General features: G+C 39.3%; 2 protein-coding genes across 3 annotated transcripts; one reads left to right on the forward strand and one right to left on the reverse strand.

Moving 5' to 3' along the window:
• Positions 1–1,308: 1,308 nt before the first annotated feature.
• LOC117863328 (ADP-ribosylation factor GTPase-activating protein AGD2) lies at positions 1,309–12,897 on the forward strand. Of its 2 annotated transcripts, none has more exons than XR_011898352.1 (20): positions 1,309–1,513; positions 2,410–2,486; positions 3,350–3,450; positions 3,756–3,826; positions 4,616–4,678; positions 5,100–5,144; positions 5,326–5,391; positions 5,476–5,523; positions 5,603–5,698; positions 5,775–5,816; positions 5,939–6,154; positions 6,509–6,634; positions 7,173–7,385; positions 7,546–7,632; positions 7,881–8,129; positions 8,681–8,802; positions 9,621–9,711; positions 10,701–10,814; positions 10,919–11,116; positions 11,784–11,888. XR_011898352.1 is itself a non-coding variant. In XM_034746986.2 (20 exons), exons 1-20 carry the CDS (start codon positions 1,466–1,468, stop codon positions 12,613–12,615), a joined length of 2,286 nt encoding a protein of 761 aa, XP_034602877.1. In that variant the 5' UTR covers positions 1,310–1,465; the 3' UTR covers positions 12,616–12,897. The 2 variants fall into 2 exon arrangements, 1 of the variants encoding a protein (XP_034602877.1); XM_034746986.2 differs by adding an exon at positions 12,612–12,897 and having other exon boundaries at positions 1,310–1,513; positions 10,701–11,116.
• Positions 12,898–13,165: 268 nt separating this feature from the next.
• LOC117863316 (wall-associated receptor kinase 5) lies at positions 13,166–17,498 on the reverse strand. Its single transcript, XM_034746976.2, has 4 exons — positions 16,286–17,498; positions 15,131–15,658; positions 14,730–14,807; positions 13,166–14,654 (listed from the first exon to the last, which is right to left on the reverse strand). The coding sequence occupies exons 1-4, from the start codon at positions 17,262–17,264 to the stop codon at positions 13,417–13,419; spliced, it is 2,823 nt and encodes a 940-aa protein (XP_034602867.1). The 5' UTR covers positions 17,265–17,498; the 3' UTR covers positions 13,166–13,416.
• Positions 17,499–18,975: the final 1,477 nt, after the last annotated feature.

Consider the following 18,975-nt stretch of genomic DNA (forward strand, 5'->3'; position numbering starts at 1 on the left):
CTATGTGCATCGATTTAACATATCCCGGTTTCTGGATTTGGCTAATAGGATCGATCCCAGGTTTGGAACACCTCTATGCTGCGAGTGCGATGGTAACTATATGCTATTCGTACATCTTATTGGCCTTTTTCGTTCATCATAACTAGTTTCTAAATTCTGATTTCCTGCTGATTTTGAACTTTTGAAGGTGTACCAGCTAGTCTCCCCTTCTCACGAGAAAACTGATAAGCGTGAAGTTCAGTGTGACCTAGCTACTTCGTCCTTGTTTACCAATGAACCATGTGAGGAGCATGAAGTCGGAGAAGGTAGTAGTTTTGGATATGCAGTGGAAATTAAACTGAAAGAGGGTGTCTTTCTGAATACACGGACACCTTTGACTCCACCGGCTGCAAGGGATCCGGCAAGAACGCAGCGTGCCAGTGTTCAGGATACACGGCTTACAATTACATACTCCCTCCGTTCCCTTCCAAATTATAAGTCGTTTTAACTTTTTTAAATTTAAGATTTTACTATACACCTATATATGTATTAACCTTGAAAACCCAAAATGACTTATAATTTGAGATGGATGGAGTAGTTTTTTAGAGTTGATATGATTTTTAGCTCCATTGTTAGTGTTCAGTGATTACTACTGTATACAATTCTTTGGTGAAAGGTGTTACTAATCTGCTAGTATCTCCCTCTCATCACAAATAGTTGATCTTCCTTTTGTTAGGATCTTGTCAACTTGAATGATCAATAGCTTTTAAGATATTTTCTTTGAAAACGTTAAAATCATATATGCAGATTTATCTCGAACAATTTCATAATCTGATAATTTATTGGGTTTACAAAAATACTCCTTTAGAATTTTTTCATGAAAGATACTCAATTAGGAACCATAGCATGTCCAATATGTTTTAGTGAATAAAGTTTAATGCTATTTGATTGCGCCCTCATAATCTTTGGCTCTTCATTTTTTTTGGCGAAGAATAATCTTTGGCTCTCCTGTCGTGTACCCTGTAACAGTAATCTAACGATGGTCATTATTATCGAATAAAGTGGGAAGGTAAACTGAAGAATGGAATTTTTTAAAAAGCTGGAAGGCAAACAGTTGAATTTGTCTAGTTTTCGTTTCGCAAGAAAAGAGGCTAATTTTGGATCATGAGGCCGTAACGGGAAGGCATCCAAGAGCCCAGAAACCCATATCCGTCAAGAGCCCGTGACCACAGAAATCGGCCCACCTTATTCTCCACTGTGCGGCCCACCGACTCAGTTAAATGAATTGCGGTTGGGTTCAAAACCCAGCCCAACCCGCCACTGCACAGCCCGCACCAGACCGCCACCGCACCACAGCGTGCAGGAAACCGGACAGCTATGCCCGATCGCCTCCTCTCTCTCTTCCTCTCTCCTACCTCCCGCCCAGATCTCCGCGAGCTTCGAGAGAGCACCAGCAGCCTCGCCTCCGCGCAACACGAGAACGGACATGGCGGCCTTCACCAAGCTTGAGGACTCCCCAATGTTCCGCAAACAGGTGCCGCCCCCCTCCCCCCTGCCTCCCTTCTCTGCCCACGCGTACGCGGGTTCCCTGATCCGGTCCCTTCATGGCATTATTTCGTGTTTCTTCGAATCTCGGTCGGTTCTATGTCGTCAGTTGGATTTGGATTGATTCGAATATGCGGAATGGAAGGATTCGAGTCATTTTCGGAGTTTGGGTAGCTGCGACAGAGCTGAGGCGGATTTGGATCATTTTGTGTGCGGGAGATCTCGACTAGGTAGTGTGATCCAGTGTGCGTCGATCGGTTTGGATTAGGAAGGCTGGAAATTTCTGATCAGGATCGAATTTTCACGTTATGTTTATTGTTGTAATTCCGTGTTTGGACGCATTGTCAGGTGTTGATTTCGCTGAATGAGTAAAGCATCCTCCGATATTCCACATTGTTTCGAAGGGGTTAGGAGTTAGGACGCTCTGGTGGCAATTGTGCCATTTTGAAGATCAAATTTTGCTGTTGTGTTGCATCACATGTCTGGATAGAACGGGAGGGTCCTGTTTGAATTGAGCTCATGGATTTGGTAAAAATGGCGAGGTTTTGCTTGGTCCAGGTCGTTGTGTTGGTTTGCCGTTTATTTTCTTCTTTGAATAGAACGGGTGGATCCTGTTTGAATTGATCAGGTTTTGCTTTCGGTAAGTTAAGGTATACATTACTTGCTTTTATAATGAATATTGGACCGTCTTCGAAACATCCATGTTAGTCTATTTCTTAAAAGTCAAAATATAAAGAAGTCTGGGCATTGGTCTTGACTCTTAACAATTTTGCTGAATAATTTGGATTGCTAGTTTCTCTCCACAATCATCAATTCATCTCTATCTATATGCACTTTAAATAAACCTCTACATGCGTGTCCCTGACTTATTTCCAACATCTTCAGGTCAATTCTTTGGAACAACTTACTGATGAACTGAAAGAACGTTGCTCAAATCTGCATAAAGGATGTAAAAGATTCATGTACATTTCTTTCTTACCTCCTGTTCCATATTTGTAAACACTTGAGTGTTGTGGCTGAAAATAACTTGAGGCAAATGCCATAAATGCATACTGTCTTAGTGCACAAGTTTCTGATAAGGTTCCTTCATACAAATTCCTTTTAGTTCAAGAAATTCATTCAATGTTTCTATTGTTTTACTTTGGTGTTTCAGGTTTGACGTTTTAGTCTTCATAATCTTCCCTGAAACTGTAGTAGTTTTGGTAGTTTGTAGGATTAACGAGAATAGTTTTAGTAAGAAGTTGTATGCACCTACATGGTTGGACTCTTGCTTTTTTATTAGAGTAAAAATACACCGGCGGTTCCTGAACTTGTCTTGTGGTGTCATCCGGATCCCTAAACTCTCAAAATGCATTTTCAGGTCCCTAAACTTGTCTCAAGGTGTCATCTGGGTCCCTAAACTCTCAAAGTGCATATTTAGATCCCCAAACTTGTCCTCGGGTTTCATCCGGGTCCCTAAACTCTCAAAATACATTTTCAAATATTAAAACTTGTCACCTGTCGCTGATGGCAATGCTTCCTCCTCGCTTGTTGCCTTCACAACCACCTTATGCTAGTGATCATGCATGTGTTGCTTAGCGCTTGATTGGGGGATCTTAAAATGCACTTTGAGAATTTAAGGACTCGGATGATACCCTGAGACAAGTTGGGGGACCTGAAAATGTGTTTTGAGAGTTTAAGGACCCAGATGGCATCTCGAGACAAGTTTATGGACCTAAAAATGCATTTTGAGAGTTTAGGGACCTAGATGACATCCCATGACAAGTTCAGGGGCCGCCCGTGTATTTTACTCTTTTTATTATGTTACTAATAACCTTAGTTTCAGGGGGTCACTTGATGAGGCATATGCAGGGGATCTTTCATTCGCTGATTCTCTGGAAGCATTTGGTGCTGGTCTTGATGACCCTGTTAGTGTTGCCATTGGAGGTTATTTCAGCAAAGCTCTGATGTATTTATTGCTTAGTTCTGTCCTTTCATGTTATCTACACCTAGCAAACCATTGAGTTTTATCATTTCCAATTTCTCATTATATTGGTGTTATTTTGTGTACCATTGGATATTTACTGCATCTTAATTTTAATGCCCACAAATAAAAACATCAGATCATTACGATATAAAATTAGTATAGATATGTACATAGCCATGCAGTCATTAATTAATCAATTTACAGTCATTTATTGATGCTTCTCTAGTCAAATTCACTCAAAACCATAGTCTTTACTATGTTGCAGGGCCCGTGATGTCCAAGTTTACTACTGCTTTCAGGGAGCTCGGAACATACAAGGAACTCCTTCGTTCTCAGGTACTAGACTACTATCATAGAGCATTGAAATTGACCTACATTTCTCCTGCATAGGTAGTACAATTAACACAAATAAAATGAAGAATTGTAAGGAAAAAAACATTACTATTAAAGGCTGTAGATTTTGAACTCGACATCCTGGGTTTACCCCTGTGAATCTTGGCATGACCTGTATTGTTTTCAGTTTACAATTTATAATATTTTCACATCATCGGTCAATGTACTTTCCTTTTTTCTTACTTACATTTTTGAATTATGTCTGGAACTTTCAGACTCAATTTGCCACCTATACTTTCACACATTTATCACCTAAGATTCTGGGATTACTTGGTAAATTTCAAAATGCAATAAACTGAAAGTATAGGTGATAACTGTTAAATTTTAAACTAAGAGTTGGAATTTGCAAAATCACAAAAAGGCAAGTGTAAGCCATGCAATTTCCTCAATTTGTTTTTTTTTTTGTGTGTGGGTGGGGGGTTATATATATTTCTATGTTGCTATAAATAACACGGATCGGGAGAAAGTGTGAAAAGGGTTCCTTGCATTATGAAATGGCTGCATTATCTACTAGGAAAATCGTGTGTTGAAGTAGAATAATAATTTAATCATGTGTTGAAGTAGGAAAATCTGTGATGAAATGTTCTTGCAATAAACTGATGTACTAATCTGATCTCTCTAGATTTGGTAAATTTCTTTGGCTCAGGGGGTGCTGATATGTCACTGCTATAAACAGTACAGATGATTATTTTTTTTGCATTCTAATTATAATCAGATTTTCCCTCCAAACAGGTCGAGCATATGCTTAGTGATCGTCTGTCACAGTTCATTAACATGGATTTAAATGGTGTGAAGGTAAGCTCCCTCCTCTCCTCTTCGCTCTCACCCCTTACAAGTCAGGCGTGCCTGTATGTGCACACGGACACCCACCCAAAAGAAATAAAATAGAAACATACTATTGTGTAGCTAATAGTCTGTATCTCGAGTAAGCAACATATATTATGAGCTTGTGTGAATGTACGTATGTCATGGCTGATCATTTTCGATGGCTAGATAAGTTTATGCTTGCGAGGCCAGACTTCAACCCTCTTCTGGCAATTAACCGAAACTGTAGTCATTCCTAAAAATCTGTCTACTTTAAAATCTATTCCATCTTTGGAAAATAGGAATGCTTTTAAGTGGAGTAGATTTTTAACACATTGATTATTTGATATATAGTCTTTTTTTATACAAAAAGTTTTTTTTTACTTTTTTGTAAACATCTTTCCATATATAGGATTGTCGGCGACGTTTGGACAGGGCTGCAGTGGCTTATGATCAGGTGATGCTTTGATTTGAGCTATGTTGTTTGTTGATATCTGACTGCCTTCTGTATTTTATCTTCATGTAGCATTTTAGATGATAAATGACTGGACAGTGTGACTCTGTTTCTTGATATCTCTTACATTTTAATGTAATACGCCTGTGTCTTATTAAGATTCTGGTGCTATCTTGATTTTTAGGCACGTGAAAAGTTTGTGTCAGTGCGAAAAGGGACTAGAGCAGAAGTCGTGACAGAACTTGAGGAGGTAAGCTGTGACCATAATTTTTTTTGTGGGGTAGATGAATGTATATTTTGCTTTGATACCATCTCCCTAATCCCAACTTTACAGGATCTGCAAAATGCCAAGTCAACTTTCGAAAGATGTCGCTTTAACTTAGTATGTATATCAACATTTTCCATCTGCAAATATATTGTCCAGCCATACCAATGATTCTCCTTTGTTGCAAGGAATTCAGGTACATGCCCTCGCAAACATTGAAGCAAAAAAGAAGTATGAGTTCTTGGAATCAATAAGTGCAGTGATGGATGCCCATTTGAGATATTTTAAGCAGGCATGGTTCCTTTCTATGTGCCAAGTAATTTATGGTTTTCTGTTTGGTCCTTGATTTTGTTCTTTATGATGTATAGGGATATGAGCTACTGGGTCAAATGGAACCATTCATTCACCAGGTTTAATAATATCTCATATGACATAGTGGTCTTTAACTAAAAGAAACATTCAGTTGGCTCAAACGTGAACCAGCTGACCAAGAGTTAGCAATTACTTTGGTAAGCTTGAAATCTTGATGCAGGTTCTAACATATGCTCAACAATCAAAAGAAATGGCTGTAAGTGAGCAAGATAAGCTTGCAAAGAGAATTCAGGAGTTCAGAACTCAAGAGGAAATAGCAAATGTGAGAATGGCTAGTAACGTAGACACGTCTACTAGCGGTGATGGTATCCATGTTGTTGGTCTTCAGTCCTACAAAACGATTGAGGCCTTGATGCACTCAACTGCCAATGGCGAGGTAATTGATTATCCATTGTGAAGTAAATATTCATAAATGCCAGGCTAAAATATCTTAAAGCTTATGGATGCTGCTTCATGTGATGATTTGAAGAGACTGATTACTGATAGATAGCATTATGTGTCATTGAGGATCTTTTCTAACACTCGACTAAATTGATTATGCATGAGCCTTCCTGTAATGGGAATCCAGCAAATGGCATCCATGATTACCACCCTTTTGGTTCATATCTAGTATTATTCATACATATTTCCCTTGTGTAATTGTACTGGGCTGAATTTTTTGTTGTTTGGCAATTCTTAATCGTTTTGTGAACTTTCATTGCTTCCCCTTACTAGTTTATTTCTTTGCCAGGTTCAAGTTATTAAACAAGGTTACCTATTTAAGCGCCCTCAAAATACCCGAGGAGAATGGAAGAGGAGATTTTTTGTCCTTGACAGCCATGGGACTCTGTACTACTATGGGAATAAGGGAAAGTCGGTATGCAATCTAAATTGGCCATTGATGCAGCTTGAGAACATATTTGGAACTTGGCATTCACTTTCAGGAACTCCTTATTCTTTGTTTGCAGGACTAGTAAAACTTGTATTAGGCACTATTTTATATTTGGCCTACTCATTTGATTATATTGGGTTAAAATCTATCTATATTCACAATATCCTATTTCTAGTAGCTTCTGGCCCATTTTTATTTTGCTATTCACGACAATTTCCTTTAAACTATAACGAAGTATGTATTTGTAATTTTATTCATGTGGTGATGTGTCCTTTAGTGGGTATGTCTGACCTAGGTATCTTTCTTCCAACAGTGGAGTGTTTTATTTAAGGGCAGTACATAATTTGCACTGGAAAATTTCTGTGCAGTGGATTATATTCAAGGGGTGTGATGGATTATCTTAAATGCAGCATATGAGGATCTATGTGTTATGTGTATTATATAATTTATCCTAAGATGCCAATTTGCTTATGTTATGTATTCTGTACTTTGCATGTACCTGTTTCTTATATTCTCTTGGAAGCAAGGAGTGGCATCACAGCAAACAGCTGGTGAAGGAGCCGGTGTTTTTGGTCGATTCAGATTCTTGAACCAAAGAGCTTCATCTCAGGGTGAAGATTCAATATCATGTCATACAATTGATCTCAGAACTTCAACAATTAAGATTGATGCGGATGAAAATGATTTAAGATTTTGCTTCAGAATAATCTCACCCATTAAGACATTCATGTTACAGGTAACTGCACTGTTAGTCCTCAGACTTTGAACTTTCTTCGTGCTATGCATGTTTTTGGTATTTCAAAAACAACTGAATAGCACTTTCTATGATATTTTTTCATACTTCTTTGATATACAGATGCGGCAGATTTGAATGATTTTCACTTTATTTATGGCAGGCGGAATCAGTGGCTGATCAAAAGGACTGGATCCAGAAAATTACTGGAGTTATTGCATCACTACTAAACTCACCATTCCCACAGCAGGTTTGGTGCAGTCACTCTTTTGATGCATCATATAACTAGTCTCGGTTTACTTTTTGGTTGAAACAAAGGATAGATTTATTAAATTCCATGACCAACTCTGGATAATCATGTAATAATAAAGAAATTATGCTTGGTCTGCCTAGTTTGACTCCATTTTACTGCGTTTTACATGTACATGTATATGTTCAATCTATTGATAATTCAAGCTATGGTACTAATTTTGTTATTCTGAGTTCATTTCATTTCAGCTGTCATATGGTAATCCAGCAACAGAAAGTAACAGATCCACGAGTTCTGTTGATTCTTTATCTATTGAAGATAACAAGAGTTCAGAGGGACATGATGATATATTCAACCTTCTGAGGAATATTCCTGGAAATGACAGCTGTGCAGAGTGCCGTTCTCCAGATCCTGATTGGGCATCTCTAAACTTGGGTATTCTGATTTGCATTGAGTGCTCTGGGGCTCACAGGAATCTTGGTGTGCACATTTCAAAGGTGCAATGTCTGGCTTTCTTATAACATGAGATATGCTAATCCGTGATAATGTCAGCTGACCCTGTCTTCTGTAGAAAAAGCTTCAGATTGTTGGATTTATTAACTATAAGTGATGATAGATACACTAAATTTATTATAATACAATACTACTTTTGTTCTCATACTTGTCATTTCCGACATCGAGATCTCCAATACAAAACTTTATCCATCACATGCTCTAGTTATATTTAGAAAAAAAATTCTTTTGAATTGCATATACACTAATTTCCGTGTGGTAAATTTAAATATTTTATGTGGTAGTGAACTGAGCATAAGTTTTGAAGACTTGGTATGAAAGGCAACACTTTGATTTATTGGTTTTTAATGGATGCACTCTTCATTTTTATCTTTTAATGCATGTGTGTGCTCTGAATAGTAATATTTGTTATTCATCATATGATATGTTGTAGTTTCTAAGATTTTAAAAATCTTAGAAGTCTGAGATTAGAAAAAAAAAACCACTAGCTTTTTCTATATGTCAGTACCACAGCTAATGTTCTTACTTGATGTAGGTTCGATCCTTAAGATTAGATGTGAAAGTCTGGGAGCCAGTAATTATGGATTTATTCCATGCACTTGGAAATGATTATGCTAATTCCATTTGGGAAGCCCTACTTCCAAAAGAAGATCAAGGGTATGTTAAAGCATACAATCAGATCTGCATATTTGCTTAACTATAACTATTTTTTACCTTGATGTTTTAAGCATTTTCCTTCCAGGCAGCACTACTCCTTTTTCTAGTTTGTAATCTGTGGGACATTGGCTAATATAGTCTAACATAGAAGCCAACAAGTTAGTGCTAGCATGGATTGCATGTGCGATGCTGCCTGTCCTCTTACATGTGTCTTCTGAATCAGCACAAACCATTTCGGTTGTAATCAATTTGATTTTTTTTATCAAGTAATATTTAGGCATTTCATAAAAATGACCGAGGCTTTTGAATAAAGGAGAGGTCATTAGCCATTACATATTGGGAGCCTAACCACAATTCTGACGAACTCAGCATTTTAGGCCGAATATAGTATCACAATTACAATGGAGTTAGCATTGGAGATCGAATTAGGACTTGATTTACCATTGAGATTTTACTGTGCACTAAAATTGATCTGTTTAATGCACAATAACATGATGAACAGCATCCAGCATGGTGCTTTCGCATCTGCAAGTTCAGGTGTCCATAAATTATCCAGTAGATGTCCATGATGTAGCAGTTCTACTTCTTTCTTTCCATCCGCCATACAAGACTCAACTCATCTTCTGATTATAATAATCCACAAAGGAGTTATTAAACAATTATTTGAATCTCATGCTGCTGCTGACCATATTTCTGCCCACTATGAGCATTGCAGCCAATACGATCTGAAGTGCGTGCATGGTGAACAAATGCCACTGTTTTTCCTTTTGTGTAATTTCCTTCTTGGCATTTTGTTATATTGTTTTATGTTCATGCAGAATGGACGAATCAAATGGAGCTATTCTTTTCATTGAAAAGCCTAAACCTAGTGATGCTTTTTCAATAAAGGAGAGGTATATACAAACAAAGGTAAGCTCCTTGGTGCTTCCTTTTATGTTTGATCAACCTATTGATTTCTCCACAACTAATATATTTGGGAATTAATATTACACAATTTCATATTGGAGGGGCACCTTCAAGTTCTATGATTTATTGTCTGTGTATGCACATATACATATTTGGGTAGTTAGCAAAATTTAGATGGACAATGGAGATTCCCTTACGATGCAACCTTTGTTACACCTTGTAATTGGAGGACATCTTCAGACTTACGGGCTTTTGATACCACACTAAGCCAAATATATCATTCCTAACCAATTATAGGTGTATTGTTGAACAGATAACCCACTTGTGCGACAAATCATCATTGGGTTTGAGACTTATGTTTGGTCAGCAACTTAACTCATCAAATAGCAAGCCACAATGACCAAAGTATGAGTATGTCAAGCCTTTCAAGCTGAAACCATGCTCACATAGTAATGTTGAGACCATTATATTCTTCTATTTTTAGAATAATAAAAGATAATACTTAGGTTTGTTAGGTCCTAGGGCACATAGTATTTAGCTTCGTGTATGAATTATTACCTCCCTGTATCATATATTTCTCTATGGCCTCATTAGCACAGACCAAGGAAGTATTTGATCTAGGAAAATGAGTTAACAAGAAATGACCACACATACCCTCTTTAAGTAGTACACATTAACCTCTTTTACAACATGAAAGGAGTATATAGTAGTAATATTGCAGCAACTTCACTCTTAATTTCCTTGCTGAACTAACATTGTGACAGAACACTTTCCAAGAACGTGGAAGGATATTGCAAATTTTAGAGTATTCGTCAGTTTGCATTTCCCCATTTTATAGTCGCTGTGCATATTCACCGGACCTGTACTTGAATATATTTGGGCCTACTCAGATGAATGCAAGTGCTATTCATAACAAAAAACACAAGCAGCATGGTATAGTGTTGTTATTTGAGTATTATCCTGTCATTCATTCTCATAAATGATCCATGCAGTACGTGGACAAACTTCTTTTTGCCAGAGACACCGATCAGGTTACCATTGATATTTTGGAAGCTATAAGGACAAATGACGTGAGAGGAGCATATCGAATTCTTGCAATAGCTGAAGTGAGTGCTAACATGACATATGATGCTTTGAGCAAAGATGTCCATCATGTTCAGCCAGTGACAGACAAGAGTTTACTTGATCCGGTTTCTTGTGAGATAATTAGGGACTCCGGGAAACCAGAAGGTTGTTTACAAGGTTGTTCCTTACTGCACTTCGCGTGCCAATATGGTCATCCAGTAATGGTGGAGCTGCTTCTACTTTTTGGTGCGGATATTAATATGCAGGACTTCCATGGACGTTCACCATTGCATCATTGTGTCCAAAAGAAAAATGATGATCTCACCAAGCAGCTGCTGAAGAGGTAGGCTCGAATTCATGTTAATATTGTTCAACGTTTTATCGCAATATCATCAGTGCCTTGAGATTTATGCCCTCAAACCATATTATTCCTGAGTCCCATATTCTCTTCCCCTTGAATTTTAACTGTTTCAATTTCCTTGTGTTCAGCATTAACTGGGCAGTGACATTTAGGGTTGTATGATATTTCGTTTGTGTTTTAACATTATGTGTGCAGTGAAAAAAACACTTTGGTGAAAACTACTTCGTTTTAAATACAAATTATACAGGAAGAATTCCCAAAAGTAAATTGAACTTTGGATTCATACAAATGGGTCATCCCATTTCCAGAACCTCTGATAACTGTACAAATGGGTCATCCCATGTCCAGAACCTCTGATTTCACCTTTCCCATACATGCACAGTACTGAAGCCACTTGCTTTCTTGGCTATGACTGATCGGTGCCCGTACCAGAATCATTGATATGATAAGATTCATGTCAGCAGTGTGGTACCCTTTGGTTGACACACAGTACAAAGGAGACACTCCTTTTATTTTATTTTCCCTTGTTATTACTATGATGTCCTTACTTCAATTGCAATAGTCATTTTCCTCTACAGAATATGGAACAAAAATACTTATAGATGAGAGTCATTTTTCTATAAGAAAACTATTACAATTCTTTCTGCAGGGGTGCAAGAACAACTATTAAAGATGGTGGAGGTCTGACTGCTTTGGAGAGAAGAATGGAGCTTGGAGCTATAACTGATGAAGATTTATTCATATTATTTGTGAGGTAAGATCGAGAGGCTATTTTTTATAGCCTTGCATTGCTCATAATCACGATTTTCAAAATGATCTCCCTGAATGATTTTCAATAGGAAAAAGTCTGAATTACTCCCCTCAAGTATAGCCAAAGTCCAGACAACCCCCTAAACTATTTCTTGGTTCAGTTTACCCCATAAAACTATGTTATTTGGTTCAATTTAGCCCCTAATATTATTTGTCTTTTTTTGTTTCTCTATACACAAGTTGAATTTTTAAAATTTTGTGGGGTGGTAGTGGACATCACAATGTATTTTTGGTATAATTTTATTAATTAATATCCTACCCTATCAAAATAATGATAGAAAATTAATGATATAATTTTCTAACATGTGTTATGATGTCTACTACCATCCTACAAAATTTCAACTTAAAACTACACTTGTGCATGGAGAAACAAAAAAGATCAATCATGTTAGGGGTAAATTGAACCGAATAACATAGTTTAGGGGTAAGCTGAACCAAGAAATAGTTTAGGGGTTATCCAGACTTTGGCTATACTTGAGGGGAGTTTTCCTTTTCAATAAAGTTAAGGAAGAGGCCTCCTCCCCAACTTTCTATGAAAAAGGGAAAAAAATGCCTTGTGGGAATGGCAGTTTGCAAGTTCTGGGTTCAATACCTGCCATTTTTCTTGAACACTTCTATCAATTTAACTGGGCAGCATCTCAAAATATGAACGAACATGCTTGTGCAGGTGATGTTGCGAGAACAATACAGGGATGTAGCAGGTGATGTTGCGAGAACAATACATGGATGTAGCAACTAGCCGTCTGTACCTGTTAGCATTGTACCACCTAATTTAGTTTCTGGAATGAACACGATTTCTACACCTTAAGACAAATGACTTCTACCTTACCATGATACATCTTATCTGACTTCTGCACTTGGCTATGTTTGACTGTAAATTCTATTGTTCCACGTGACCACATCTCTGGTCTGTACAACAATTATAGGCAATATACGATAATCATTCCTCTGAATGTGATTGTTGAGGTTTGAGTTTCTGATGTCAAGCATATAGGAACACATAAGAACTATGGGTGCATGTTACTATTGTGAAAGTTTGTATTTTTTATTTGTTGCAAATTTGCAAATGTATTGTATTTGGTCGAACCTAACAATTATTGAATCTGCCAGTATTTATGTGCATCATGCCTGATATATTCAACTTAGAAGAGGAAATATTCAGCGGGAGCAGCTCGTCATGCGCAATCAACCCATAATTTTTTTACTTGATTCAAACAATCAAGCTATAACATACACTATCCATTAACCAGGTGACCGTTTGGCAGGTTGTGCCTAGTACACACATTCATTCCAAAGGAAATACAATATATTGTACAGGTACATATTTGGTGCAACTATATGACATACTTTCTCATCTAAAAGGGTAATAAGTGTTCCTTAAATAAAAAGGAAATGCTGCATAGTTCATTGAAATATGAAGGTAACATGCATGCATCCTAGGAGCCCTTGAACGCTGTTATTCGTACATATAATTAGCGTGGCAAGTAGATTGAAGAAGAAAATTCGTGCTCCAGGCTGTACCCTGAGACCCCTTGGGATGCCAAGTGAGCAGCACTGCCAGGATTGGTATATGCATGCAGATTCCTAGCATTGGGGCATAACAGAGGCTCAATCTCTTCATCATTTTTAGCCAAATTCTGTATTTTTCTCTGCGCTTTAGCTATCAGGAACTGCAACCTCATCTCTACTTCTTTCATAGTTGGTCTCTGTCCTCCGTTGTCCCTTAAGCATGCTTCTGTAAGTGAGGCAATATCATTAATCTCTTCTTGGTCTGCCTCTTCCACAATACATGAATCTATTATTTCCATAACAGCCCCTTCACGAAGCCCTTCAACGAAGTAATGAGACAAGCTTTGTTTCGCGCCTAAAGAGTTGATAAAAATTGGTTTTTTCCTTGTCAAAAGTTCCACAAGTATCACTCCGAAACTATATACATCACTCTTCTCAGTTAGTTCACCGGTATGATAATACTCTGGATCCAAGTAACCGAATGTTCCTTGTACAATTGTCACCACACGAGTTTCTTCAAGTGAAAGAGATCTTGAAGCACCAAAGTCCGAAACCTTTGCGGTGAAATTTTCATCCAAGAGTATATTGGAAGACTTGACGTCTCTATGAAAAATTGGTATTGCAGCAGCTGAGTGTAGATAAGCAAGTGCCCCTGCTGCTTCCATTGCGATCCTTATACGATCAATCCATGATAACAAGCATTTTGTTGTAATATCTGTGTGAAGAAGGTCATATAGTGTGCCATTTGATATGAATTCATAGACTAGCAATGGCACCTCGTCCTCTAGGCAACAACCAAAAAGTTTCACCACATTGCGGTGTATGATTTGAGACAAAATAGCAACCTCATTGATAAACTGGTCTATCTCCATTTGCTCCACTACTTTAGATTTTTTTATAGCCACAACACGCTGGTCCGATAGAATTCCTTTATATACTGTGCCATGTCCTCCACAACCAAGAACACGAGTAGCATCAAAGTTGTTGGTCGCCTCCTCTATTTCCTCCAAGGAGAATATCTTTGTTTTGTTTGTAGTGCTTTCATTTGAGATCAGCTGCTCCAAGAGTAAACCTTGATTTTTCTTGAAGTATGCTCTTCGAATTCTCCTTTGGATGCCTTTCTTCCACTCCCGGGTGAGTACGATTGCACCTAATGCAACAGTTATGGAGCCAAGGCCACAAGCAACCCCAATTGCAATACCTACAACCATTAAATGTGGAAATGAACATTTTGTGACCTCAAATTCCAATGATGGATAAAAGATCGATGACTTACCAAGAATTATATTATGCTCCTTAGTTGACATGACACATTTCTGTTTTGTGGGATCATACACCTTTCCATGGGAGCAGGCTGTACAATTGAAGCCTCCATCATAATTGTGGCATATTCCATTGCATATATTAGAATAGAGCACTCATCAATGTCTATATATGGTATATGCAATATGGATAGTTGCGTCATATGCTAGCCGTGCAACTAAAAGCATGCATTTATCTTCAACATCTCAGAAGGTAATGTGACGCGTGGTCGTGGAGGTGCTGGTGGTGCAAGTGGACGCATCAGGATTCTAAATTACTGTGAATAACATGTGTGTACTGTTGCGGACTTGCGGTTCATTATAATATTTTGAAAAATGAGATGCTGTTCAAATATAGTTTAGGAGAGAAATATACCTGTACAATTGTTTCGCAGGTATGGATTTCCATGGAAGCCATCATTACACTTGCAGATATACCCATAAAATGTTTTCCCTCGCGTGACATCTTGGCAGTTACTGTTGTCACTGATACACGCATAGTACTTAGGATTACTTTGCTTAGCTTGTTGGCAAGTCAAGTTTGCAATAACCCACTTTATTACTATTTCATCTTCCTGTGAGAAATCATAAATACCATCCACAACCGACTCATAATAAGGGTACCGAAAATCGTCAGTACCATCATAGTTGGAATTGACTATCCTTTCCATGTTATTGGAGCTTGTGTCATTCAGCATGTTGCTAACATTCAGAATCCCATCATCAAGTGATATAAGAGTCACACGATATTGTGCGTACCGCCGGTCAAGAACGGTGCCATCACTTGTGCAGTTGAGTCGAAAGTTATCATTTGCATAACAACCTTCTTCAATCCCAAATGGGAACGGAATACTAATGTTCCCACATGATCTTGTACAGTTCTCTTTGGGCGTTGAATCGTAAGCTGCTTCATGACAAATAAATAAGGTGAGGAAGTAAGACTAAATCTAAAGAAATTAATAAGGCTACCTTAGAAGAAAAAGATTCTTCTGGTTTCACAAGCTCTGTGAGACAATAAATATTTTCAAGCTGTAGCTAGCCATAAATTGCATGACAAGCCAAACTGCGGCGGCAAAAATCCCATGCCATACTTGTACGTGGCTAGAAAAGATGTTGCTAGCAACTAGAAAATGTGTAACAATAACCTTATTTTTTTTATAGCAGCCGCACATTTGGTGTGGCAACGACAACCAAACGAGGTACTCCCTCCGTTCCAAGTTGTTATTCCAACTTTTTTTTAGAAAGTTAAAGCGTTTGAAGTTTGACCAAATTTATACAATAAAGTACTAACATTCATGATACCAAATAGGTACCATTAGTTTCTTCATTAAATATATTTTTATAGTATATCTATTCGGTGCCATAAACTTTGTGATCTTTTCTATATAATTTTGGTCAAACATAAAATGATTTGCCTCTCCAAGAAAATTAGAATGACTTATAATTTGGAACGGAGGGAGTAAATCTAGAACTATATATGCTGAATTATTTAAAATATCGTGAAAACAACAAGAAGCAACGAGGTATAGACCTTGGATGCAGCCATTTACGATGTAGGGGTTGCCTTTCCCGTAATAATTGGGGCATGAGCAACTGTAGCCTCGTCCATATTGTAGATCTTGGCAGTTGCTTTCATTATTACAAGCATAACTATCCTTATTCACTCGGGCACGTTCACAATTTGGTTGGTCCGTGATGGCGATCTGAATTCTTGTATCATGAACATTGCTATAATAATACTGTGGTAGTAAAACCTTGACATCATTTAGTTGTGCTCTTGTACCGTTGCGGCGGACAAGATTAATCATAAAGGCTGGCAGGTCCCTCGTCAACACGATGAAGCAGCAGCCAATCCCATCAAGACAGGAGCCGAAAACATTATTTGCCCTCTCCATGGTCCCGTCATCTGCGCATATGCTCATGCAAGCACCAATGAGGTCAGTCGAGTTATTACCGAACATGTAGGCTTCGAGACCGCATCCAACGACATACAAACCATCGTTATATTCACTGATAACAGCGCCACCATCAGGGGTACCCCAGGACATGTTGTACGTGTCCACACCTTGCCCCATGGTGACGTTAAAACCAACAGCAGAAGCAGAAGCCATATTGCTGCCGACGTCTATAGAAGTGATCTGAGTGGTACTGTTTCTCAAGAAGAGCATAGGAGGACGAGCTGTCTGGTTGCAGGTGAGCTCGAAGCCTTGCCGGAAGCAACCAGAGCCTATCCCGAAGGGATAGGAGATTTCGACATCCCCGCAGTGGGTGGGGCAGCTAATCAAGGAGCCATTGGAAGGGATATGCAGGATGCCGTTGCTGCTAGCGTCTCCATGGACGGCCGTGGCCAGCGCTCGCGGAACAGCGGCCAAGCAGGCGAGCACAACACACATGCCAACTAGAACTCCGGCGGAGGACATCGTTGTTGTATAGGTGATCTGTAAGCTTCGTGTGTTTGTGTATCTGTGGCTGGTGTTGGGATCGATGGGTAACAAAATGAGAGGCAGCATGTGGCATTGTGCACTGTCTCCACCATATATACTAATGTTATCCTGAGACTGCAGAAGCAGTAGAGCTAGCGGTTTGTGCTGTTAATCCAAGGAGGAAGTGAGCATGCAATTCCAGGGGTAGCAGTCCCATCAGATGTTACGGTCGTCGCTGGGGCCAAAAAAATACAAGACTCGCCAATAACCTGCGTTGTTGACTTGCTGGTCCACGCTTATTGCTGACGGGCCATGTGTTTCGATCTGATATCTTCTCACTTCATCAATAGGACCGGAGTAAAGATATCCCTGTCATCCTAAGCTAAACGTTCTGGTTAACTATAACCTCACCTACTGGTAAACTTGATGCTAACATATATCAACCGTGGACTGACTACGTACATCACTTACATGGTCTGTCTAGTCTTCTCACGAGTACTCGAGAAAATCCATCTCAAAATAAAAAAGGAAGTGTCTCTACGCTACGCATATCACAATCCTTACAGCAGGGTAAAAGGGACCGAATACCACCCGGCGTATATGGTCCAGGTAAATTACCCGTCATCATCAATCAAAAAACCTCACAAGTCAGTCCTGCAGCAATCACGGGGACTGACTCTAGTACGGGACAGTATTTCCTACGAGCAAGATAGCAGGACGAAAGCAATACGGTGAGAGCAGAGCTTTCGCGTCGAACCTCTCACTTCACTAGAATGTACTGTACTAGTGTTTTCTACGCACGTGAGACGGTGAGAGTTGATATTTGCGGAGCGGATGGAATTTTCAGTGGACGCTCCCCTCCTCTGGAAATCCCATTTCGTTTTCTCGTGGAACGTGCAGCAACCGCTAATCACAAGTCGACCGGTCAAGTGTGCGGTAATCCGAAAATTTTGGCCGCTCCTGAGCGCTCCCAATCGCGGATCGCCCGCCAGTTTTCTCGCCTCCTTCGTGTATTTCGTCGTGTGCGCAATATTTTCTCCCTCCTCGTTGCGTGCTATGCGCCTTGCGAACACCACATGCTTGCCGCATCCGGCTGAGGGCACCGGCTCCGATCAACGAGTCGAGGACGGCGTCTCTGTACCTGGAGTTGAGGACGGCGCCTACGTTGGATTTTGAATTGCTCCATCCGTTTATCAGGCGGCGATCGAGAAAAGGAAAACAAAGGTTGTGACGAGAGAGGATAACGTGGAGAAGAGAAGAGGCTCGGTAGTTTTTCACGTGAAAAAAAAAAACCAAGAGCTGCAGGCCCGGACCCATGAATTGATGAAATAGCAACACTTTAATTTTTTTGAACCAAACTTTTTTTTGGAAACTGTTGGGTAAGAAAGTCTTTTTTCCTCCCAATAATTTTTGTCAAAGTCCAAAAATCAGTTTTTTGGACTTCTATTTTTTTTGTCACTCTTTGGAGATGCTCTAACGTCCAAAATAACTTTTAAAATAGTTTTGGAAACTGATCCAAAAACTCTTTTTCTAACAGCGGCCCGATCACGGCGCCAAAAGTCTGCACTCCCAAAGCCCACGGCCGCGAGAGCCAAATTTCATTTCTGAAGAAGGATCGCGCTCCCAATCGCGGAGGTTGAGGGAAGAAACGCCGATCCGTCCGTGCGCACAATTTTTCTAGCCTGCCCGCAAGCTGTGAAGATCGTCGGGGCCTGTTTATTGCACTGGCGTGCCGCCGCCGCCCGCCGGTCATCGAGTCCGGGGCCAACACTGTTTCGTCTCGTCCGTGGAGCAGAGG

This window comes from Setaria viridis, chromosome 1 (assembly GCF_005286985.2).
Source record: "Setaria viridis chromosome 1, Setaria_viridis_v4.0, whole genome shotgun sequence".
Lineage (NCBI taxonomy): Eukaryota > Viridiplantae > Streptophyta > Magnoliopsida > Poales > Poaceae > Setaria > Setaria viridis.

Bases quoted from the DNA above. Each gene is read 5' to 3' on its own strand.
- LOC117863328 (XM_034746986.2), top strand. From the start codon at position 1,466: ATGGCGGCCTTCACCAAGCTTGAGGACTCCCCAATGTTCCGCAAACAG. The intron at 5,145-5,325 runs GTGATGCTTTGA...CTTGATTTTTAG, and splicing joins CTGCAGTGGCTTATGATCAG to GCACGTGAAAAGTTTGTGTC. The intron at 5,392-5,475 runs GTAAGCTGTGAC...CCAACTTTACAG, and splicing joins TCGTGACAGAACTTGAGGAG to GATCTGCAAAATGCCAAGTC.
- LOC117863316 (XM_034746976.2), bottom strand. From the start codon at position 17,264: ATGCTGCCTCTCATTTTGTTACCCATCGATCCCAACACCAGCCACAGA. The intron at 15,659-16,285 runs GTCTATACCTCG...GTCATGAAGCAG, and splicing joins CGTAAATGGCTGCATCCAAG to CTTACGATTCAACGCCCAAA. The intron at 14,655-14,729 runs GTAAGTCATCGA...TAATGGTTGTAG, and splicing joins GGAGCATAATATAATTCTTG to GTATTGCAATTGGGGTTGCT.